At 36.7% G+C, this 23,958-nt stretch overlaps 5 protein-coding genes across 10 annotated transcripts; 2 read left to right on the forward strand and 3 right to left on the reverse strand.

Annotated features, from left to right (window-relative positions):
- Positions 1–1,045: 1,045 nt before the first annotated feature.
- On the forward strand, positions 1,046–4,490 carry LOC110755793 (Transducin/WD40 repeat-like superfamily protein). Of its 6 annotated transcripts, none has more exons than XM_021957077.2 (10): positions 1,046–1,203; positions 1,528–1,628; positions 2,141–2,250; positions 2,329–2,398; positions 2,941–3,040; positions 3,152–3,268; positions 3,353–3,490; positions 3,577–3,658; positions 3,743–3,792; positions 4,038–4,490. In XM_021957077.2, exons 1-10 carry the CDS (start codon positions 1,129–1,131, stop codon positions 4,215–4,217), a joined length of 1,023 nt encoding a protein of 340 aa, XP_021812769.1. In that variant the 5' UTR covers positions 1,046–1,128; the 3' UTR covers positions 4,218–4,490. The 6 variants fall into 6 exon arrangements, with proteins under 6 accessions (XP_021812769.1, XP_021812782.1, XP_021812778.1 ...); XM_021957090.2 differs by having other exon boundaries at positions 4,041–4,490; XM_021957086.2 differs by having other exon boundaries at positions 2,332–2,398.
- Positions 4,491–5,773: 1,283 nt separating this feature from the next.
- LOC110756589 (oleosin 18.2 kDa-like) lies at positions 5,774–6,667 on the reverse strand. The gene has a single exon (XM_021958032.2). It carries the CDS (start codon positions 6,551–6,553, stop codon positions 6,083–6,085), a length of 471 nt encoding a protein of 156 aa, XP_021813724.1. The 5' UTR covers positions 6,554–6,667; the 3' UTR covers positions 5,774–6,082.
- Positions 6,668–10,149: 3,482 nt separating this feature from the next.
- On the reverse strand, positions 10,150–12,234 carry LBD25 (LOB domain-containing protein 25). Its single transcript, XM_021957207.2, has 2 exons — positions 11,895–12,234; positions 10,150–10,967 (listed from the first exon to the last, which is right to left on the reverse strand). The coding sequence occupies exon 2, from the start codon at positions 10,945–10,947 to the stop codon at positions 10,420–10,422; it is 528 nt and encodes a 175-aa protein (XP_021812899.1). The 5' UTR covers positions 10,948–10,967; positions 11,895–12,234; the 3' UTR covers positions 10,150–10,419.
- A 2,979-nt stretch (positions 12,235–15,213) lies between these two features.
- MKK3 (mitogen-activated protein kinase kinase 3) lies at positions 15,214–18,352 on the forward strand. The gene is made up of 9 exons (XM_021958053.2): positions 15,214–15,482; positions 15,587–15,835; positions 16,067–16,285; positions 16,390–16,527; positions 16,697–16,864; positions 17,076–17,189; positions 17,269–17,376; positions 17,625–17,716; positions 17,802–18,352. The coding sequence occupies exons 1-9, from the start codon at positions 15,375–15,377 to the stop codon at positions 18,160–18,162; spliced, it is 1,557 nt and encodes a 518-aa protein (XP_021813745.1). The 5' UTR covers positions 15,214–15,374; the 3' UTR covers positions 18,163–18,352.
- A 31-nt stretch (positions 18,353–18,383) lies between these two features.
- Positions 18,384–22,902, reverse strand: LOC110756618 (Transducin/WD40 repeat-like superfamily protein). Its single transcript, XM_021958061.2, has 16 exons — positions 22,619–22,902; positions 22,415–22,518; positions 22,224–22,332; positions 22,057–22,121; positions 21,573–21,611; positions 21,197–21,293; positions 20,981–21,077; positions 20,823–20,886; positions 20,679–20,755; positions 20,480–20,558; positions 20,156–20,235; positions 19,807–19,891; positions 19,642–19,710; positions 19,499–19,566; positions 18,870–19,414; positions 18,384–18,777 (listed from the first exon to the last, which is right to left on the reverse strand). The coding sequence occupies exons 1-15, from the start codon at positions 22,683–22,685 to the stop codon at positions 18,979–18,981; spliced, it is 1,536 nt and encodes a 511-aa protein (XP_021813753.1). The 5' UTR covers positions 22,686–22,902; the 3' UTR covers positions 18,384–18,777; positions 18,870–18,978.
- Between the last annotated feature and the right edge of the window lie 1,056 nt (positions 22,903–23,958).

Below are 23,958 nucleotides of genomic sequence, written 5' to 3' on the forward strand. Positions count from 1 at the left end.
GAATTAGTTATTTATTTATTTTTATACAAAATTAGTTTTTTTAGTTTAAAAAAGAAAAAGTGATGAAATCCGTTGTTAAAAAAAAATTATGAGTTTTTATATTTAAACTCCACGCTTTTCTTTGTTCACCCCAATACTTAATTTATTAAGCTCTTAAGTTTTATTATTGTGTAAAAAGACAAAAAATGTCATCCAACTTAATATTTAGCCCTAATATATCTATGCACACACCCCATCACTTTTTATATTAAGTTTTAGGAAAACAAAAACTCCTCTATACCCTATTGCCATATTACTCTTCTCTTTCAATCCAAAAAACATACTACACTCTCATATTCTCTTTACAAACTCTAAATACGACATGCAAATAGTGGCTTGTGGGTCGTCAATTGAGTTTGACAACAATGTTTTTATCTCTTTAAGTAATGTGAGGTTGAGGTGAACTTAAAGTGGTGAGGGGCAAGATAGTGGAGTATGGGGGTGTGGGGTGTGGTGTTGATGAGTTTTTTATTTTATTTTTTCTGCTAGGTGTGTATTTGGGGGTAGTTTGGGAATATAGTTGGGGTTTTCTTTGAAATTTTGAAATTTTGAATTAGAAGTTGAGGGGAACTTAGAAAATGGAGTGAACAAAGAGAAGTGCGGGGTTTAAATATAAAAACTTGAAATTATTTGAGTGAAAATTTAAAATTTGAAAAACATCAAATAAAAATGAGAGACTAAAGCTAGCCAAATTAAAAATTCAGCGTCGCTTAACCCAAAAACTCTGTGGAATTCCACTCTCGTATGGAGTCACAACTTTACCCCTTACGGATCGACCCGGTGTGAGCGGGGATTAGTCTGGATTGTGGTTAAGGCTTAAAGGTGCCACCTATAGTTGGGGCCCATCCAGGACCACCTCGTGGTTCAGACCAAGAAAAAAAAACTCAGTGGAATTTTAGACTTGGCCCGTCCAATTATAGTTTCGATTCTGAAAAGTTTTGACCCGTTTTCCTAAGCCCAACTAACGAACTTTCTCTTTTTCTATTTATAAAATATAAAAATTTCCTTCGTAAATTCCCTATTGTAATTTGTATATGCTCTTTTCTTCCTCAAGAACTGACTCAACTGAGACCTCCTCCATTCACAAGGATGAAGACGCCGATGACACAGCTCGACGACGAAACGGTGCGCAGCATGGCCATTGGAGCCGTTTTCTCAGACTTTGTGAGCTCAACAATTCTCCTTCATATGCTACTTTGTTCTTCTAGCAATTATTATGATTAGTGACTATTGAATTTTATGCACAACCAGGAAACTTTATTTGTTGCGAATTGAAGCTGGTTTTGATTTGGTTTGGAATTAGAGTTTACTGTTGTGATTGTTCATATATGGAGTGAGAAATTTCACATATTCATGAAATTGATTAAACTTATTCTTATCAAAGGAAACGTTGAAGAATTGAGGGTTTGCATTTGAACGTTTAACTCGTCGCTATTATTAAAATTGAAGTATAGGTTTTAAGAGTGAGCCGTTTGTTCAAATTTTCAGGGTGGGAAGATAAATTCACTGGATTTTCACCGCAAGGATGATTTACTGGTTACGGCTAGCGAGGATGATTCTGTGCGACTCTATGACATTGCAACTGCTAAGTGAGTTAACTATTACCTGATAGAAGATGTTTATGCTGCAAGAAATCGACTATAGCTGTATACATATATATTTACACACACACTCACACTCATGGATGAAGTAGTTTACCTTGTGCCTTGATCTTATCTGTCCTTTTGTTTACGAGGGAGCATTTGATCGAACCGGTTTCGTGTTGTTGAATTGGACTCCATTGTTGTTGTCAGTTGAAGAAATACAAATTCTTTCAATGGCATTTCTGTGGTATAATTCTGTTATCAGCAACATGTGCTATCTAAGCTTGTTTTATGCCATGGTTTCTTATAGTGAGACTTCATTGATTTTAAACATTTGAGCATGTCTTTGTGTATGGTTTCTTGTAGTGAGACTTCAACTGTTATTAAGTGCATGTCCACTTTCAAGTTCTTTCCTTCATCTGAAATTTATGTTTTATAGATGTAGCGCACAGAAACCAATGACGGGAAACTGCATCAATATTGTTGCTTCTTTAATAACATTTCTTCATGAACTTCAGGTTGCTAAAGACCACATTCCATAAGAAACATGGAGCAGATCGTATATGCTTTACCCATCACCCAAGTTCTGTTATATGCTCTTCAAAATACAATCTGGATGCCACTGGAGGTGACTTTTTTTTTAACGTGCCACTAACTCCTAATTCCTGTGATATTATTTTCCAAATGATGCTGACTGTTTCCTTAGCAGAATCACTGCGGTATCTGTCAATGTATGATAATCGATGCCTTCGCTACTTCAAAGGACATAAAGAGAGGTTTGAATCCCTTGACTTTTGTGGTACTAATAATAAGCCCATGATGTGTTTTGGATCACTTGTAATGGATGCTTATTGTCATAAATTGTCTATTTAAGGCAGTAGGATCTGTACGTTTTACTGAATATCACTTTAGAAAATGACACAATTCACAAAAAGCATCAGAGAGTAAAGTCTGTTTTATAGGTCACAGAGTCACAGTAGTCACTTCATGTTCTGAACTTTGTGTGAAATGCTAGTAAACATGATACTTAGAAAGTCTGTGTGGTGCTAGTAAACATGGGTGCTTTCAGTTTGTTGTTTATGATGTGTAAACACACATGGCTTTTATGATGTATCTGCATGCACACAAACAGCCATGGGTTCTCGGACACACACTATTAATTCTGAGTTCGATCATAAACAATGAAATAAGGTCTTATCCCTATCTTATAAATGGACATCATTATCAATGCTGCTAATTAGTTAAGTTTTATGATTCTTTTCCCTTTCTCTTTTTGCAAACTTGTTTTGCTTATGATTTCTATTAACTGCTGCTGTAGAATTGTTTCCCTCTGTATGTCACCAGTCAACGATAGCTTCATGTCTGGTTCGTTGGACCACACTGTCAGAATATGGGATCTCCGTGTAAATGCCTGCCAGGTAGGTTTTTGGTTTTAATACATAACATGATAAAGGTAGGCTAAATTTGGAAAAGTAATCTTGAGAACTTGAGATGCAGTTCTAAGACAAGATTGCAATTCATGCTTACAGGGAATTTTGCATCTACGTGGTAGACCTACAGTTGCCTATGACCAGCAAGGTCTTGTTTTTGCTGTGGCAATGGAAGGGGGTGCGATTAAATTGTTTGATTCACGTTCCTACGACAAGGTTATAACCTATGAATAACTGACTTTGTTTTGGCATAATTATGAATTTTCAAATCATGAATTTAACTAAAATTTTCCTAATTAGGGTCCATTTGATACCTTTTTAGTTGGTGGAGATACTGCTGAAGTTTGTGATATCAAGTTTAGCAGTGATGGCAAATCAATGCTCTTGACAACCACAAACAACAACATCTATATTCTGGACGCATATGGAGGAGAGAAGGTATATTTTCCTGTTGAGATTATTTTGTATTCTCTCTGGGTGTGTTACAACAATATGCCTAAAATTTAGAACTTTCCTTTGTGCAGCGTTGTGGGTACAGTTTGGAACCATCTCCTAACGTAATAATAGAGGCAACTTTTACCCCAGATGGCCAGTATGTCGTGTCAGGTATATGTATTTTGCACTGCTTGTTACGATGTGGCATCTTATCTAATGTTCTGATTCTAATTTTTTACCTCATCTTTGTCAAAGGCTCTGGAGATGGAAACTTGCATGCCTGGAGCATCAACAAGCGGAGCGAGGTAACGATTTATATATTTTGATTCTGCTTATGATTGAAGCTTTTGAATTCTAGTCATGAGGACTATTCACTGTCTGATTTAATTTGATAAAAATGGTGTCCTGGTAACCCATTTTGGCTTGTAGTGGGTTGTAAATGCTTGGAAACAGAACAACATTGCTCAAATACACTAATTAAGTGCTTTGTATCATGAGATTATAGATGGAAAATTTTGACTCTCCAAAAATCGGTAATTTCTTTTTTCAGCAGGTGGCATGCTGGAACAGTCACATTGGAGTTCCATCTTGCTTGAAGTGGGCTCCCCGCAGGGCCATGTTTGCTGCTGCATCATCGGTTCTTACCTTTTGGATACCTAACGACTCAAACGCCGAGCCGACTCGCATGGACACCGAAGCCGGTGTTGAAGCCGAGCATCCTTCTCAGTAAAACCCGTTTGAGTTAGTTCCTCCTATTAATTTCATATGCTTCCAATTTTCTTCAATTGGCATTGGTTTGTTTGTAGGGTCAGAGTAGTCTAGCCTCTTGAGATCAGTTTAAACTTAAATGTACCATAAAAAAGAAAAAAGGCTTTCAGATGTACAATAGTTTTTTATGGACAGAAACGGCTGTGTGTTAACTTGTTAGCAACATTTTAGAAGAAAGTGTACTCGCGGGGGGCCTATGCAAAATGACCCAATTTGAGTACCGGGTCTTGGTTCAGATCGACATCGTGCAAAGGCACAAGAGAATAGTTGTTGGTGAGTGACAATTTTGGAGTGGCTAAAATAAATTGCAGAGTATGTGCAAAATAATCTGTGCTTCCAGGTGCTACAAATTTTTGTCCCTGAGCCCCCCTCCCTTTGCCGGCTGGTATGCGTTTCCTTTTAGAGATATTTAGTCATATACTCATATTTAGCACTAATAATATAGATAAATTTTACACCATTTAATTTTTATAAACAATCCAAAAAAAACCCAAAAACCCCAAAAAATGACAGCTGACCCTATTGAATTTAATTTTAATTTTAGGGTAAATTACTCAAATGGTCCTCAAATTTGTACCCGATTTACATTTTGGTCCCTAAACTAAATTATTCGTTCAAATGGTTCACCAACTCTTTATTAATCGTCGCTTTGGTCCTACCGTTATATTTTCTGTTAAATTCAGTCATGTGAACAGTACACGCTACACTTGTGGGGGTAAATAAGACTTTTGACCTATGTATCACCATTTTATCACCTATTTGGGGAACATAGGATAGTTATGGATGGTTTTACCCTTACATTTGACGGCAACATTAACATAATTTAACGGTAGGATCAATGGAACGATTAATATAGAGTTGATGGACCATTTGAATGAATAATTTAATTGAGGGACCAAAATGTAAATTGGGTATAAGTTTGAGGACCATTTGAGTAATTTACCCTTTGATTTTAAGAAATCAATAGCAATTTTGTAATTTAAAAGATGTTAAAAACCTTTTTGTTATGTTGTAAATAGGTTTTTGGTGTGTTTCTAATCCATTTCATATTGAATTTTTTTATAATTTGTGCTCCTATATTATGTATAATAGTGAATCTCCCTTCTTTGGGTATAATTTTGCTCACCATTTTAACCCAAGGTGTACTCTCACCACTATTTCCAATACTTAACATGTGTTTCTTGACATAAGGATAATTAATTCTTTACTTTCTTGACATAAGGATAATTAATTCTTTACTTTGTATTTATGCAAGTAAAATGTTGTGAGGTACACTATTGAGCAAAAATCTCACCTTCTTAGGAGCTAGTTTTTAATACCCATTGCTTTACGAGGAGCTAGTCCAAGTTCTGACCCACATGAATGGTTGAATAGGGTGACCGTGTATATTGCTTATAAGTTATTTCTTTATTAGGATATGGGCTTTCCTCTCCCACTCTTGTTATTACTTTTTTGTGGTTGCTCTTTCTCACACAGACAGAGAGAGAGAGAGAGAGAGAGAGAGAGAGTACCAATAAATTTGCATAATTAAAATTTAAGGACATACATTAAACACAATGTAGATAATTACACAGGAAGTGCCAGATTCTAGAGGTAACCATAACCGACATTCATGGACCTCTTAAATTCTGCAATAAACCACCTCATTAGACTCTTCTACATACAAGAACAAGTACATGACAAAACGAACAGCACTAGCTACGTACACATCTGAAGCCAGCCAACATCGACACTTAACAATAGAAAACCACCTGAAAGAGGTTACGACATTATTTCCCTTCCATTCTCGTATACAACCTCTCTAGCCTTCTTCCACTTCAACGACTTTCATGTCCTCCTCTTTTCGTCTTGGGCCTTACTCTGGATGTCTTGGCTGCCCTCCTTGGTCTTCTGTCCCACAAACTCCGCCATATCCGCCGTGCGCCTCTTCAAATGGTCCAGATGCTCTGGCACCAACCCTGTGGCCCTCCGGAGGTAGTTGGTGACCCAAGACAGAGACGAGAGTGCAGTCAGTCCAAAAGCGCCCGAAGTTAGAAATCCGATAACGGCCAGGCCGATGACAAAGAGAGCCGGGACAAGAACCGGGCTGAAGATGATGAAGAGTGGGGTGGCCAACAGAGCCCCAATGATGGTGCCCATGAGTATGAGACCAGCAAGCGCTAGCAGGGTTCCGCCAACCGGAAGGCCAGTTATGACTGCGAGGACCTGGCCAGTTGACGGGCCTTGGTTTTGGGTCTTGACCCCAAGGCCATGCTGGGGACGAACTTGGAGCTGGTGTGGCTGAGGACGATCCGCCATTGATGAGAGTTGAGCTGAGAGGAGAGTTTTGGGAGTGACGAAACTTTGGACAATATGTTTCAGAAGAGTGATGAAGCAAAAGATGGATGTGAATGGGATTGAGATATGAGGAGAGGTGGTGATATTTTATAGAAGGGTGGTGAGTGCAAGGTGATGACACGTACGTTTGAGATGGTGAGTTGGGCCTTTGCATGAGGAACAAGTTTCAGTGCAGCTTTTGGGCACTTAACCAAAATACTGAAAAAAGGTTTTAATTCGAAAGTTGAGGTGGCTTTCTGTGAAGGAGTCTTTATTGCCACCACATTTCGCGTTCGGTTCTGCCACATTGTTTGGTTGCCTGCATGTTTGGGCGTTACTCTCTCGAGCTCGTCTTTTTCTCTTATTTTGCTTTCTAGTCTACTTGCATAAGCCCCTAAATAAAAATTAGCGAAATCTAAATGCATGTTAAGTTAATGGGTGGAGACTTCTATAGACACCCCAAATTGAAGACCCAAGTGCTAATGGGGTTTAGCCCAGTAAAAAAGGACTTTGATTAGCGAACTCAAGTTCAAACCTTCATGATACTTTGATAGCGTGTGTGATAACCCCTCCGTCTTATAATTAGCCTTAAAAAAAGGTGCAAAGAAGTGAAAATGCAACTTTTAAAGAGTTAATTTGATATATGTTTAAATGTTGGCGTTTAAAACAAATTTCATTTTTATGAAAACAAGTTTTGGTGTCCACAGAATCACTCCTCTCCTTTTATTCATAAAAATTGATGGGTTTTACCTCAATGGTGAGGTCCCTCCCCATTCCTCTCTTTTTATGCAATGTATCGCTAATTCTATAAATAAATAAAAATAAAAATAAAATAAAAAAATTGATGGCTCCACTCGAGTCCTTTGCCGGTCGGGGAAAAAAAGGAAATTTGAAAAGGCCATTTTATTTGTGCATACCAAGGACATACATTTTACTTCATTTTTGCACAAGTGCAAGGTATGTGCATTCATTTTTAAAAGTATTTTTTTGGACGAACATTTTTAAAAGTACATTATTAACAACAACAGTGTAATTGTACCCTGCCGTTTGCCTCATTTATTATTGGGCCTTACTCTGGATGTCTTGGCCCACCTTATCCATCTTCAGGCCTAAGAAAAAGATAGCTGGCATGTAAACTGGGCTGAAAATGATGAAGTGCCCAAAAAAGCTTGTGTGAAACATGAATGGCAATGTTTTGCTCTCTCCGATGGTATGATAAGTAGAAAGTTATCACGCGTGAGATACAGTGATTGGCCGGTATAGCAAAATAGTGATATCTATGTTACACAAATGTTTCTCAGTTGAGGCATATGTCTAATCAGTCAATCAAAGAGATTCCAAGGACATTGATTCATTTAGAAGGAAAGGCAATCGCATGTCTAGTCTATGCTGTTGGGCCTTTTGGGTTACCTTTTTGGGCGGTTTGTGGTGGCCCAACATTTGGAGAGCGATAGACATGACCTAGGCTAGAGGAGCCTATAGCTGGGACTACCCCAAATCGATTAGGACGTTTTGACACTTTCTTTTTTTTCTATTACGCGTGCTCCTTTGTGCATTGCTTAAAGAGGGACATGTAGCATCTTTTCTTGTCATTTTACTTCAATTTCTTTTGTTACTCAACTTTCCTCTCTTTTTTTTTTCTTTTTTTTAAAATCACACAAAGGTAAGCTTTCTTCGAAAGTTTAATTCAACATCGTCTCTAATAAAATGAGGACTGAATGCCACCATAAAGCAACACACTAACCATTGCCCCTCAGCTACATAACTTCATCAAGTCATGGCTTTAGTTGCATTGCTACGAACTAACTAATACAAGCGCATGAATCCATCATATTATATATAACATGAACTAAAACTAAACGATTTGGATTATTAAAATACAATGTGTTGTGGGCCCTATATATAATGTTAAAAGTGAAAACCCGACATCAAAATCTTTGTGCCTAGCTAGTGCTATCTATATACATATACGTACTACTGTTGAAGCATCAGCATTGCAGTTAGTACCCTAATCTAATGTAGCCTCCCCCGCAGCTAGCCTAGTAGCATCAACCAAAAAGAAAAAACAAACATGCAAATATATGCACGTGACAATATTACTATTTGTTGACCCCAAGACCAATTATAGTACGAAACATAGTTTAAATATTTCATACGCAGAAACAAGTTGTTTCCAAAGGGACATGATGATTGGTAAATATATATATATATATATATATATATAAAGGGGAAAATAATAATAATGGGTCCGCCAATTAATATGTTTCTGTGAAGGAGCAGGGTAGAGGGTACCCTTCAATCGTCATCACACATGGCATGCGCAAACAATATCCCTTTTATGGATCTTCATTCATAGAATCATCTCTGTGCGACTTACTGTATATATAGTACCCTTCAGAATTATTCAGACTGTGACAGAAGAGGAGAGAGGACTCTGAAATTCACAAGCAGTATATATCTTATTATTAAGGTTAAAATATATTTGATTGATATGGCTAGGTGGGTGAAGAAGTCAACATATTTACAGTGGCTGCCACTTGTGCCTGTCCCTGAAAAAACAGGTTATTCTGGGTGGCAGGGGGAGATATATAAAAGTTCTTGTGAGAAGAAGGTCTCTTGTTTGAAAGATGAATTGATAGATAGATATGAGGCAACACAAAAAGCAATAGGAATATCCCACAACAACACAACCCACATCCATCAAATTGTCATTTCTTCACACTTCACACTAAGACCTGATACAATGCATGGATAAGGAAAAAGGGGGATGGAGGGAGCCCATATGTTGGATATGATCGACATGTTCTTTTTATCAATTCTCCCTTTCACTGTATTGTTCTCATATATATATATACTTATTCTTATTCGGATGTCCACAATTGTAAACAGACATGAAAGCAGGGAGGAATAGTATAAAATATATGGCATCTGCATGATAATAACGTTCGAATGTCCGTATAGAAGAATTTCTGTATATATATAGTCCCCTTCTATTGAGGGATCCCTCAAATAATTTTATTTGAGGGACACTCTTTAGGGTCCCCTACAATTTTTTTTTTTCCAATGATCCAAACCATATATTTTTAAGTCTACCTTCATAGATCATCCTTACAAAAAATTAGATAAATCGGAAACCATTTCAATATCCAATTGTATCCTACAAAATCAATAAACACAGTGCTTCAAGAAAGTACTCAAATTTCAATAATTCAATTGAGTGGTCAAATGATATCATATTCAAGTAATTTTTTTTTGTAGAGATGATCTTTGAATGAATATCTACAAAATAGAAGGTTTGGATTAGTGAAATACAATACGAAGTTGGCCCTACAAAGGTGTTTCTCAAATAAGTTTTGAGGAATCCCTCAACTCAACTGGAGCTTAATTTCAGATATCTTATATATATAACATGCAGCTTATATAGCTATTAAATAACCAGGCCATGGAGAGAGATGTTCACTCTGAAACAAACGAAATACTAGCTATCTAAAAAGGACATGGACTGAGATTATTAATCAACCAAACAAATCACCTCTAATTAGCCAGAGCTTCATTTGGGGCAACCAGTACACATGATATTATAAATCAGACAAGCAATAAGATCTCTGAAATTAATGCTTTCAATGTTATATATCACAGGAGAGTTCATAGCTAGACTGATCCACATACTTATTACACCATTCTAAATCCAGTGTAGATACACCCGGAGAAACCCTAATATGTAACCCTAAAAACCGGGTCTACATACCCAATAATAATATCTATTTTTTATTAAAAATGGACATCTATTGGCACATAACATCTCATGTCATATGAGACTAACTCTACATATTTCCTTCTCCTCATCCTCATCCTCCTCCTCTCTCGTTTCTATCTTCTCCGTAAGAGTCTGATCTATTCCATGGAGAAGAAAAATACAACCCAGGATTTTGACCAAGAGACCCTCCTCCATGACCCATATTACTATTAGTCCTAGTCCTCCCGGACTGGGATGCAATTGGAATTTCAAGATTGTTGCAGCTGCTTGCTGCATAGCGGATGAGATCAGCATTTGTGGCGTCCAGCTCCTTCTGGAGGCGAATGACTTGCCTTTGGAGGACTGAGATGGCTCCTACGCATCCGTACACCGGATCTTTCATCCGGGCCTCCGCTTCGTAGGCCAAAGAGTTGACTGCATCCTCTCTCTGATGGGGGAGCACCTCATTCAGAAGCTTGCTTACATTGCTGGCACCAAATATCTTGTGGACATTTGCAAACTTTTGTGGTTCCTCCGGTGGGAAATAGGGAGCAAATATGCAATCCGGCATGCATTTTCTCCTCAAGAATTTGCACGCTGCGCAAGGAGAATTCGTATAACTAGAACTAGATGAAGCCATCCTCCAGTGGACCAGTTGTGCTGCAGAAAATTAATCCCAATATTCAAATTGAAAGTTAAATACCAGTGAGCCCTCACCAAAGCCATAAATTATATATTCTCTTGACATAATTTAATGTCTTCTTTTGAATAAGAAAAAGATCAAAATAAGATTGATGAAGTTCCTGATTAAACTGAGATCAATGATCACGATGCTGAATTAGCTGGTTAACTAGGAAAAGGCCTTTCGTATTCACTTTTGGAGTTATAGATAGTACTTCTAATTAGGGTAGCCGACATAGAGTTGCTAGTTGCATGCTTTCTTGTTAAATTTCAAATTTCTTTACTTTTTTGTCAGACAATCAGCAGTCTTTCTTGAATTTGAACGCTACTGCAGGTTTTGAATATTTATATATCCATCCAAAGATCCTATGAATATAAGTTTTAGATTTCAAAAATTCCAAATGAGGGAAAACGAAAGAAAAGGCAAGAAAATCAAAGTACATAGAATTTCCTGGTTTTATATATAGTCTCTTGAATTTGTTCCCAAAAGAAAAAGAAAAACAAAAAGAAAAAAAAAAGTAACAGTACTTCCTCCCTGATTTCTTTGCTCTCTCTCACTCACACACAAATTAATCTGAACCTGGACTTACTGCAAATAGTTAACTCCTTTCTTATAGGTATATGAATCAAGTGCAGAGCCTGCTGATCGATGCAATTATATATATATCCATTTTATTACTGTAGGGTGCAGTTCATTTTCTAATTCCACAACCCAATGTCCTGGATCAAACCCTTCAACCTAATTAAAGTCAAGCGCAACGGTTTCCCACCGGAAAAATTAGGCATTCAAATACAATCAATTATAGAAAGAACAAAGAGGTCTGCTTACTTACCCTGCTTCTCTCTCTGATTTCGGTTTTCTGATCATCAGATGCAAAAAGAATAGATTAATATTTAATCAATTACCTTTTTCTCCGTTGTGTGAAAAAACTCTTTCAAGATCTCTTCTGTGATTGTACCATGAAGTTGCAGGCCTTTTACTGCTGGAGATGTGAAAGTTCAAAGAAGATCTAAACCCTAGCTAGCTATATATAGTTCTTGCAGGGACAGGAAAAAGAGAGAGAGAGAGAGAGAGAGAGAGAGAGAGAGAGAGCTTCACTGCAACCACAGTGACAAAAAAGTTTATAAAGGAATTGATGATGAGTGAGAAGTGAGAAGTGAGAAGGAGGCAAAGAGCATTTTCAGTGGGGGGGAGAAGAAATGGAAAGCAAAAAGACAAGTGTAATAAATCATATGGGCTACCAAGGAAAAAAAAAGGATGAGTATGACTCTGCCTTTATAATAATATCAATCACTATTCAGCAACAATTGCCAGGTTAATCACTGCTTAGTTTGTTCCCATGTCCTATCAAATGCAGCAAATGTCTAAGCTAATACCATGTTTTCTCCTTTATACTAAACCGATCAAATAATATTAAACATTTTTAATTACAAAATGATTATATGGAACCCTTGATTAATAATGTATGTTAGAGTTTTAAGTTTGTTATCGAAAACCGGAAGTGCGCATTTCATACATCGATAGTGTGCTCTCCTGTTGAAGATCATCAGAAAGCACTTTATAAATTAGATCCCCTATATTTAAACATAATTCAGAGACAGATGTTTACTGGTATATGTTTATAATCTTCCCCTAATCTAATGGAATATTGCATAGAATGAGATGATTAATTGTCTCTGTACTGTGCTGTACTGTAGGTCATCATCGAATGCTTCAGTGCTTAAAGGGTTCAAAAATTCGTGTAAAAGTAAATGCGACAGGAAACAACTATCGATATGAAAAAGCACTTAGTACTGTTACTAGTACTGTTTACTTGTATTATTGAATTCAGTCATGCATATGCGTAAGTTTTTCAATATGTGCTGACAAAGGCCTGAAACAATAAGGATCAAAACAAAAAAATTAAATGTTGTCGGGTCTATCATCTCATTTGAATTATAAACGTACTCTCAGTTTTAATTTCCTGCTCACTAGTTGACAAAGGCCATAACGTTGATGGATGCGTATGGCAGCAAGCAATGACGCATATACATTTGACTCTAGCTATAATCCAAATCTAACACATTATCTCGAGTAATACGTTGAATTATACAAAACTCGTCAATTTATCACCCGCTAATATACTTTTAATAATTTCATTCAAAATAATGCCATTATATTCATAGAACGAAATGTAGCTAAGATTCAAGTTCGTTCATAACCAACATTAAAGTGGCATGGCATTCTTGCAACTATACTATAAAGTGCCCTAGCTAGCTAGCTAGCTATAATCTAACTTTGATATCTTGCCGAAAGGCCTAAAAGGCAAATAAGATAACCCTACTTATATATTGAAGAATCAATGAGAAGTTTGGCCCCTACTCTCTCTCCCTTATAAGTTTGGTTGGTGGCCCCTCCAACAGTAGAGAGTCACCACTCATCAGAAACTTAGTTCAGAAAAATAATTCCCGCTATAAATATTCATTGCTTTCCGCCTTTTGCTGTTCAACACAGAATAAATATATACAGTTATTCTCTTATTTATAATTGCAAGAGAAATATGTCGATGTTTTGATATATAATCAAAACTCCCATAATAAGTTATATAATTATTAGTACCTAATAAATACTTAGTAATCATGAACTGATCATGATAACCCTTCTCTTTAGATTCTTCTCTTTATTAAGATAAATGAATTTTAAAAGTGTGTCAATCATATGCCATATTTGTATATATTAAATTTGCATTATTAATCTCTCGTTGCCTTTGAAGGAAGGCTTGGTGTGCCAAATTAATTTTGCAATGCATCGATCGACAATAATGAGAGCATTTTTGCTCATTATTTTCACTCAATGTGTATTCTCATAATCATTCTCAACATTTGAAACGTGTGCATATGTATAACCATGATTCCATAAATACAAAGTAAAAAGTTAACTATGGTTATACCTATAAAAAAAGGTAGAGAGAATATTCGATAATAATTGTTGGTTAAAGAAAGTAATAATATATAAATTAGCCAATGACCACCCACCCTTTTTCTTATTTTATTACTATTTTATGCCATACTAAAACTATCTCAAGCTAGTGGATATCGAGCTACATACATGGCCCTGGTGGCTTATAATCAACCCATAAACCATAATGTCCCCATTGATTCCATCCACCAAGAGGAGCTTTCTTTGCGGCATGCCCGAGAGAATATATATAATTCTCTTTGTGCGTTGTGGGTTGGTTGGATATATTGCGAAATAAAAGAGGAATTAAAAATATTATATTATCTTTTGGAACATGATGATCATAGATTAGGTTTAGGTACTTCAACGATTGTAGTCCTAATGATTAGAGGGTCAATTATTTGGTTGATGGAAGACACGCCCTTTATCTTCTAGACTTGTTCACATGCACGCTCGTACTAGAATACAATGCATTTTGAACATATCTAATTTTATAATTCTGCTTCTTCCCTTCAACTTCTGCATACTCCACTTTCATGATGATCCGTGTATAAAGTCCTTCGCACTTAATTCAAGTTTAATTATGAACTTAATTCAAGTTAGATTATGTTCTAATTATGTTCTTTCAGGTGACCCACGCATCTAGTGTAGATAAGAAGAATTATAAACAATGACAAACTCTAGGCTTAGTTTTATTATGAGACCTTTTCAAGATAATTTCATTGGTATAGACCTTTTCAGGTGAATCCTTTCATTTTGATAGACCTTTCCCAGCGATCGTTTAGTCGGGATAGACACTTCTCGGCAATTTGTCCTCCGGAATAAACCTTTCGGGCACAAGTTTCTCTTGCCCGACAAATTTTTTCATAGTGAGTTGTGGATGCATGTAAATGTTTAACAAGTTGCTCTGCTATATAATGCATATATAGACTACTCTTAGCTGCTTGCTTGTTGCAGAAAAATAAATTTTCTCCCATATGCAGCTTGAATTTTATAGTTACGATTCGGAAGGTTTTTTTATTTTATTTTTTGTTATTTTTAAACAAAGTGAAGATAATTGTGATACTCGATTGTAATATTCTCCCGATATCTAATAAATATTCTGACGTACAAGTTTGAAAAACAAAATCTGTGAAGTTTACAATAATAGAAAGATATCTTATAATAAAGTAGAGCCATCTTAAAATTCATTATTGGTTTTGTATTGTATGTTCATAAATGAAAAATCTTTTTTTTTTCTTTTTGAAAGAGTAAATAAAGTTTTTTTTTAACAAAAAATAAAAAAGACTACATTTTTTTAATTGGTAACTGCGAGCACTGCAGGAACCTAACAGCGTCAAACTCAAGTGGAAGGTTGCCTCAGATTTGAAGCAAGAAGATGAACAACAACCTGAGCAAAAAAAAACAAAAAAAATTGAAGCAAAGTTTGAGCAATTAAGCATCCCCAAATGGCTGGCTTAGAGGAATTAAGAAAAAAGCTCACGCCTTTGTTCGATGCCGAAAAGGGCTTCTCCACGGGCTCAACCTTGGACTTGGACCCTTGCGATTCTTACACAGTAAGCTTCTTTTTGCTTTTGCCGCAATCTGCGTAATTGGATGTTGAATTTTGAATTTTGAATTTTTCTCCTGGAAATGGAATTGATTCTTGGTTTCGCTGAAGCTATCGGACAGTGGAACGGTCAACTTGCTGAGCAGATCGTACGGTGTGTACAACATCAATGAGCTCGGATTGCAGAAATGCACGACGTTGGCGGTGGACGACAGCAGCGAAAAGACGTACCGGTGTGGTTCGCATGAGATGAGGGTATTTGGGGCAATTGGCAGTGGTGCCAGCAGCGTTGTACAGAGAGCTATTCACATTCCCACTCATCGGATTTTAGCGCTCAAGAAGATCAATATTTTCGAAAAGGTATACTTTTTCAGATAAATTATAGTCATGTTTGGTTTTTCACAAGTAAAAATGGGTAGTTTGATTTTCCCTGCATCTATCTGCATGTGGGTGAGTGGTGACCAGTCCCTTAATTCAAAATTTGGTACCTTTATGCTAGTTTCTATTGACCCAAATGCAAATGGTGCAAAAAAAGACTAGCGAATTTTGAGTGTGAAAATTGAAGCAGACTTTACATTTATTCCATAATAGGAGAAAAGGCAACAGCTGCTTACTGAGATACGGACGCTATGTGAAGCACCTTGCTACCAAGGTCTTGTAGAATTTCATGGTGCATTTTATACGCCGGATTCTGGTCAAATAAGCATTGCTCTGGAGTATATGGATGGAGGATCATTGGCGGATATCTTAAGATTGCGGAAAAGAATACCTGAACCTCTACTTTCTTCTATGTTTCAAAAGCTTCTGCATGTGAGCATATCCACACTCAGTTTCAGCTTGATTTGATCAGAATATGGTTTATAGTGATGTTATTTAAGCTTCTTTTTTTCTTCTTAATGTTTTCACTATGGAAGGGACTGAGCTACTTGCATGGAGTTAGGCATCTAGTCCACCGAGACATAAAGCCTGCCAATTTGCTTGTAAATCTCAAGGGTGAGCCAAAAATAACAGATTTTGGTATAAGTGCTGGCTTAGAGAATTCAATGGCAATGGTTGGTAATGCTGCATCTTTGTGCTTTTGTTTTATTATCATGATCAATCACTGCTTTCTTTAGTTCATTCATTCGCACTAGTGGTGGTGTCTACTTCTGTGTTACATTTGGGGCATAGATATTAAGTTTGGTATTTTGGTTTTAACAAGTCTCACAATACGATTACCAGTGTGCGACATTCGTTGGGACGGTTACATACATGTCGCCTGAGAGAATTCGAAATGAGAATTATTCTTATCCAGCTGATATTTGGAGCCTTGGTCTTGCTCTCTTTGAGTGTGGTACCGGAGAATTCCCATATACATCTAATGAAGGACCTGTCAATCTTATGTTGCAGGTAACATGCCCATACCTGTCCCTTAATTTATGTTGCCTTGCATAAGATTCTTCTAAGGTTTGTAGGATATGTTCTCAAGTGCAACTGAGGAGAGGTTCTGAAAAAAAAATACTCGAACTGTTGGACATACATAATTACTGCATTCATATGCTTTCCAGTGCCTACATGCCAGCCTTTGTTTTGCAACTAAACATTTTAGGTTTTATGGCAGATATTGGATGATCCATCACCTACGCCTTCAAAACACAATTTTTCACCCGAGTTTTGCTCGTTTATTGAAGCCTGTTTGCAAAAGGATGCGGATGCTAGGCCAACAGCAGAGCAGGTGATTAAAGCCACAGTATACAATCTGGAACATGATAGTTTGACGTCAACATTGTTTAACTAGTATTCTTCTAGTGCAGCTACTTTCACACCCCTTCATTACAAAGTATGAGGATTCCCAAGTGGACTTAGCAGTGTTTGTCCGAAGCGTATTTGATCCAACACAAAGGATGAAGGACTTGGCAGATGTGAGTACCAGACACTTACATTATCTTTTTACCGTAAAAAAGTGTGCTAACAAACCACATAAATTGTCAAGTCTAAATATAATCTCAACAGTTTGTCCAATATACTTTGGTCTCAGTTACTAATATAAAGTTCACAGGATTCAATTTATATCAGAGTCCACAGTGTACGATTTATTTATAATGGCTTGGAACTTGCATCATGCTTGTGATCTACTGATTTTGATCTCACTTATTTTTTTTCTGACCAGATGCTTACAATACATTTTTACCTACTTTTTGATGGACCTGATGAGCTCTGGCAACATACAAGGACCTTATACAGTGAAGATTCAGTTTTCAGGTACTGAAATTTAAAACACCTGCCCTTGCCGGTCAATGCCAACCAGCAGCTTCACGTTTCTAATATAAACTTTGATCCTTTTTAGTTTCTCAGGAAAGCAACTAGTCGGCCCAAATGATATCTTTGCAAGACTGTCAAGTATACGAAGTACATTAGCTGGTGACTGGCCTCCTGAAAGACTTGTGCATGTTGTGGAAAAGCTTCAGTGCCGTGCTCATGGTCAGGATGGTGTAGCAATTAGGGTATCCGGATCATTCATTGTCGGGAATCAGTTCCTTATATGTGGAGACGGTGTACAGGTAGAGGGCTTGCCAAGCATTAAAGATCTTTCCATTGATATTTCGAGTAAGCGAATGGGTACGTTCCGGGAGCAGTTCATTATGGAGCCAAGCAATATAATAGGGCGCTACTCCATATCTAAACAAGAACTTTACATTATGCAGTAAAAAGTGGAGAATCCTACTTTACTGCCGGAAGAAGTATTAGTATGTGATGTCAAACATAAAACAAATGTACAGCCAAAAGTTTTCATGGGCAAATTTGCGATGCATCATTAACATCTTTGTAATCAAATGTCCAGAAAATTCATAGTTATTTTAGTTCAAATGCACACCAGAGAACCTTTTTTTTTATAAATCTTTTGCGACGGTTTTGGAATCATACTAGTTGCTCATGACTTTACCGTCTACATGAGTAGTGTGATAGCCACACCGTACCGAACAAACCAAATCACAAGCCCTAGGTCCCAATTGCATGTACCTTCCAGTAATTCACTCTCAAACAGATCATTTTGAATAATGGCACTCTGCCATTTTAACTCAATAGTTTCTGGGCAGGTTTTTTTACCTCACAAGAAAAAATTCCCACATTGACCCAAAAAAGAAAAAAATTTCCCACATTGGAACAAATTGCTTGGAATGTACACAAAACAGATAACACATGTCACATAACATCAATAAAGCAATGTAATATATTTCTTAGGCGGGGTGGACAAAAATGAGATGTTATATTTCCATCGCGTAAAATCCTTTTGCATGCGGCTTTACATTCCAAATAGAAACCTGCATCAAGTGAAACCGACCAAATCAACCCTGCAACTAAGAATGCCATGTCGAGGAAACAAAGGGTCTGAGAAAAATTTGAGAATACTTACTATGAAACATTCTGAAAAGGGGGTTGAATGCATCTACTTTTGAAGCAGTAGGCTCAGCGGCACTATCGGCACTTTGTACAGTAAACCCAACAAAAAGCAAAAAGATAGGCTACAAGTTTAAAGTAGGTACTCCAAAGTAATCTCGGATTGTTTTCCTTTTTAGAGAGGAAGGAGGGTTCAGAACAGAAGAAGGGCTCTGCAACGCAGCTTCTGGGGTCTTTTCAAAGGTTTCAATAAAGTCAGAATCTGCCATAGATTGTTTCTTCTGAGATTGGGGAGTACTGATTTTCGGCATTTTAATTGGTTTTCTTGAACTAGATTCATCCAATCCGTCATCTGACGGACACAAATTTCCAGAGTCCTTTGACGTATGCATTGATTCATTCATTAGAAGCTTTCTACATTCTGCACCCGGGATTGCCATGACTCTCCTCCGGATGACAGATGGTGAGGTTGTGCTTGGGCAGTAACTATTCTGAGAGTTCCAAATGCGAACTGTAAAATCATCCGAAGAAGTTGCCATCTTCCCAACCTCAAAATGGGACCTATTAAAATTTGGAAACTGTTTAATCATTTGTCATGAAATATTTAAAACCGGCAGCATTAGGTTAGAAAGAAAAAAAAAATACCAATCCACTGCTGTAACTTCTCCGTCATGGCTTTTCAATATTACAGGATCTTCTTGAGGCTTGTTTACCTGGGTTGACATTGCCAACAAGGTCAGTCTCTAATCAAGACCAATATCAAGAGCTCCTGAAAGAACAAATCTTACCTGCCAAATGTAGGCATTTCCATCGCTGGAACCACTGAGTATGTGAGCAGCATCAGGGCTAATAATTGACTGCAATTACATAATTGAAACCCAGACTTGTAAGTCGGCAGGAAATCAGTTGGCATGACAAACCGGGTTAGTGCAGTTTTAAACAGCAAGGCTTACCTTTACAAAAAAAGATTCAATCCGGCATCCACTGAAAGATTGCATAGGACCCTTTTGTAGCTGAAGTACATTGTACAAATATATTCTGAAAGAAAACATAGGGAAAAAAAGTGTGATCAGTTGAAAATTTGATAGTCTTTACAATATTAGTGTATTATATATTTAGTGCATGGTAACTGTCTAAGACTCCACAATAATACTGGGTTATTAAGCTAGGAACTACTAATCTGAAGGTTGTATGGTACTACAGGGTTATGTGCTGAATCCCATGGCTGCAATTTACAGGTAATGTTCCTTCGAGTACCCAATTCAGTTTACAACAAAAGATGCAAATCAGAGTAAAAAGTACCTGTTGTCCATACATGAGGCTGAAATAAACACTCCGTTTAAATCTTGGGATAAGCTAGTTATACCATGTAATCTTCTTTCCTGAAATGAAGAGGATCGCTAGCTGTCAAGACATCATCAATATGCTACTTTACCACAAAGGAAAAAAAAACATACACGCACACCCAATATGACTAGATCTCCAGCTATTGCTGTCCACCCCATATCATCAAGGTGGACATTAAGGCTCAGTTCATCTTTATAGCTCAATACAATCTTCACGGGTTAAGTACATACGACATTTAACCAGTGACAAATTAGCACCATCATATACTTCCAGACTAACCTTCTCAGTAGACTCTAGGTGAGGGGATGTCTGTGTGACCACATTTTTCAAACTTCTAGTATCCCAAAACTTGACAATGCTGAAATGAAGCATAAGATCAAATCAAACAATAATCTCATATCACTTGGTATGACATAATGTCTGAGTAAGAAATTTAGGATTCAATTCTGCCATTTCACTGCCACTGTTCCGTATATACCTGTCCACAGCTCCAGCAGTAGCAATGGAAACCTCATCTTTAAGATAAAGAACTGATGTGATGCTCATGGAAGCAGCCTGAAAAAGCTAAGTCTGAGTAAAGAGTATGTAACAAATTTAATAAGAACTATTATCAGAAACAAACCTTTCCGCGCCTTAAACGCTTTGCCCGTGGAAAAAGATGAGCCCCTTTAACCACAGCAGTTGAGCTGCATGAAAATATTATAAATTTATTTTGGAAAACAGAAAACAAACTTATCCCGATTCTCGAAAATGAAAATAGCTTTACATGAAATAATTTACCATATTGCAATCTCCCCGTGAATATTTTTGGAGCTTGAATTACATCTCATATCCCAAAGAGCAAAGGAGCCATCTCTCGAACCAGAGACAATAATCTCTGTCAGATAAGAAGAATCAGTGGTGTAAATTAGTTGTATTTCTCATTAGTTATTTCACAAATATGGCATAAGAGAAAATTAGTACAAAAACCCACAACAGATGAAAATCTAAACCTACCAGGATTAGTTGGATGAGGACAGAGAGATTTCACACTTCCTGTGTGCCCCATCAGTATTGCAGTACATTTCTTTTCCTGAATATCCCATACCTTGATCTGGAGGAAGATAAAAAGGCCAAGGAAAACACAATCAATAAGAAACTGAACTAGCTGTGATATGAAGGACAATTATGTAAATATAACCTTCCTTATACCAAATTTCATAGGTTTATTTACAGAGTTATCTGTTACTTAAAAGTTATAGCACATTGTAGTAAGAGCTTATTCCTAATAAATTCAATCCAATTTTCTAAAATCCTCTAAGGAAGATGAAAGCACTGCTATGATCACAAAACCTACACAGTATCCAGGCAGGACTAGAACTTAATAACTTACAGTTTGATCACCAGAAGCTGTCATAATTTGAGAATCATCCTGCAAAACCACATGTATTGCAATTAGCTCTAAAAAAAAATATGAAAAACTTAAATTGGATGCAAAAACACACAACAATCTTAAATTTGATTCTCCCACTTATCTGTTATGCTTTCATAACAATGCCAATGGCATAAACACAGGACCCCATCGTTTAACCCTTTTTACTTGATCATAACCAAAAGTACTTTAAAAACAGTTGACCTTTTGATTAGTTCAAGATTAGCAGCAAGATAAGTTCCCAATTTCTAATTGTGCATTGAAAGTGCCCTGTTCGGCTTGTATTAGGAAATACATATAAATTCTACTCCACAGTAATTTTTCCTTCACCATCTGACCACTCAAATAACTTTTGTGTATAACATAATTGAAATTTTTTACACTTGAAGAATACTGGAATAATAATTCCACATTAAACAAGAGAGGGAAAAGATGTGGTTAATACCTTAATCCAACAGACGTCAAACACAGCATTTTGATGTGCAACCCAATCACACACCTTAGTTTTATCTGAAAACCAATAACCCAAAGATTTATTTACTTAAAATACAACAAAAACAACAGCAATCAATGATCTATGGGGGTGATTGATTTGATTTCCAAGTAACCAACCTGCATTTTCTTGGAAAGATGCGGATGCAGAGAACTTGCGACGTGTATCGAACAAGCTCAAGTACCCATCTTCGTCTGACATTGCGACAATGTGAGAGTTTTTACACGTCTGCACAAAAAGAAAAAGAAAAATAAAAAGAAAGAAAAATGCGATTCACGAATCGGAAAGGCTCCATCAGCAGATTTTGTACCTTGCCAAACGAAATCGCCATTGGAGGGCCGTTGTGTTCTGCAGCAATGGCCCCAATTTCATAGAAATCTGATGCCAGGCCATTGATGTACGGTCTCTTTGGAGCTGGAAAAACACAACATATGATAATCGTAAGATACCCAAACAGATTGATTATATCAGACCCCATAAAAGAGATTATGAACTGTAAATTTATAGAGCCAACCTCTGAATCCATGTAGCTCTCTGGATCTGATGTCCTGGAAGAACGATTGGGGCTTTGAGATGTCCATCGGAATTTTTTTGACGAACGTTGAACGTAGCAGAGCACAGAGCTGCCAAAGAGGGAACTGGCAACTGGGAGGAAACCAAGGAAATCAAGAATAAGGGCTTCTCTCTTTTTTTTGTTCATTTTCTTTATTTGTTTTTCGGGCAATGGCGCGAGTGTGAAGTTTGGCGGGAAATTGAATTTGGTGTTTAATTCTGAAAGTTTGGCGGACACCGGCTGGCGCGAAGAGGGTTCCGATGTTTGCCCTTTTTTTAATCTCCCTCCCCTGCCTTTATGTTTTTTAAATTTTTTTTTTTTTTTCGGTAGGATTAGGGTTTAGTGCTAATTACCGCTTTTTGGCATAATTACTGCTAATTAAATTAGCTGAATCTTGGGAAAAAAAAAAACTACATTTGGTTAACTTATGTAATTTTGTTTGTGCAAGTTAACAACATCTCCAACCGATAAGTCAAATTGCCACATGGACATGAAATGGCAAAAATTGAAAGTTAAAATTGCTCAAACCGAGTAATCAAATCCTACATGAATTTAAAGACTGGAAGAGACATGTCAAAAATAACATATTAGAGCATCTCCAACCGATATGTCAAAAGTGCCACATAGACATTTAACAGTTAGAAATAACATCTTACACACTCCAACCAATGTGTCAAAGCTGATATGGAATGAAGGCTGAAGATTGAGATGTTATTTTTGACATCCCAAAAGCAAGATGTCAAATGAATATTTTATTATTTTTTCTTTTTCTATTCTTTTTAATTAAAAATAAATCAACACTAAAATGTAATAAAATAATAATTTAATTTGATATATCGGGTGGAATGTAAAGCTGTGTAAGATGTCAAATTGCCACATCAGCCATCAAATTTAAATTTGATGTTTGGTATTTGACATCTCCCTTGGAGATGCTCAGCTTGATGTCAAATATTATTTTAATATTTTTTTAGTCATAAACCCCACTACCATTCACTTTCTTCTAAAACTTTATGCATCATATGAACTTCATTTGTTTTTAAAATTATAATAAAATAATATGATATTTTGCAGTTTTGGTGGAGTTAAATTTTTTTCAAAGTGTCAAATTGCCACATAAACCATCAAATTCAAATTTAACATTTTGTATTAGACATCTCCCTTGGCTCTTATAATACTTTCAAAATTGATGTTTTTGAATCGTCACATGTGGCTTAACTAACCATAATGATGTTATAAGCATACATCAATATATCAGTAAGCATAATGTATACATTTTTTACAGTATGTGGAGACTTATTTTT

The sequence above is a fragment of the Prunus avium genome, chromosome 3, assembly GCF_965620075.1.
Source record: "Prunus avium chromosome 3, drPruAviu1.hap1.1, whole genome shotgun sequence".
Taxonomy (NCBI): domain Eukaryota; kingdom Viridiplantae; phylum Streptophyta; class Magnoliopsida; order Rosales; family Rosaceae; genus Prunus; species Prunus avium.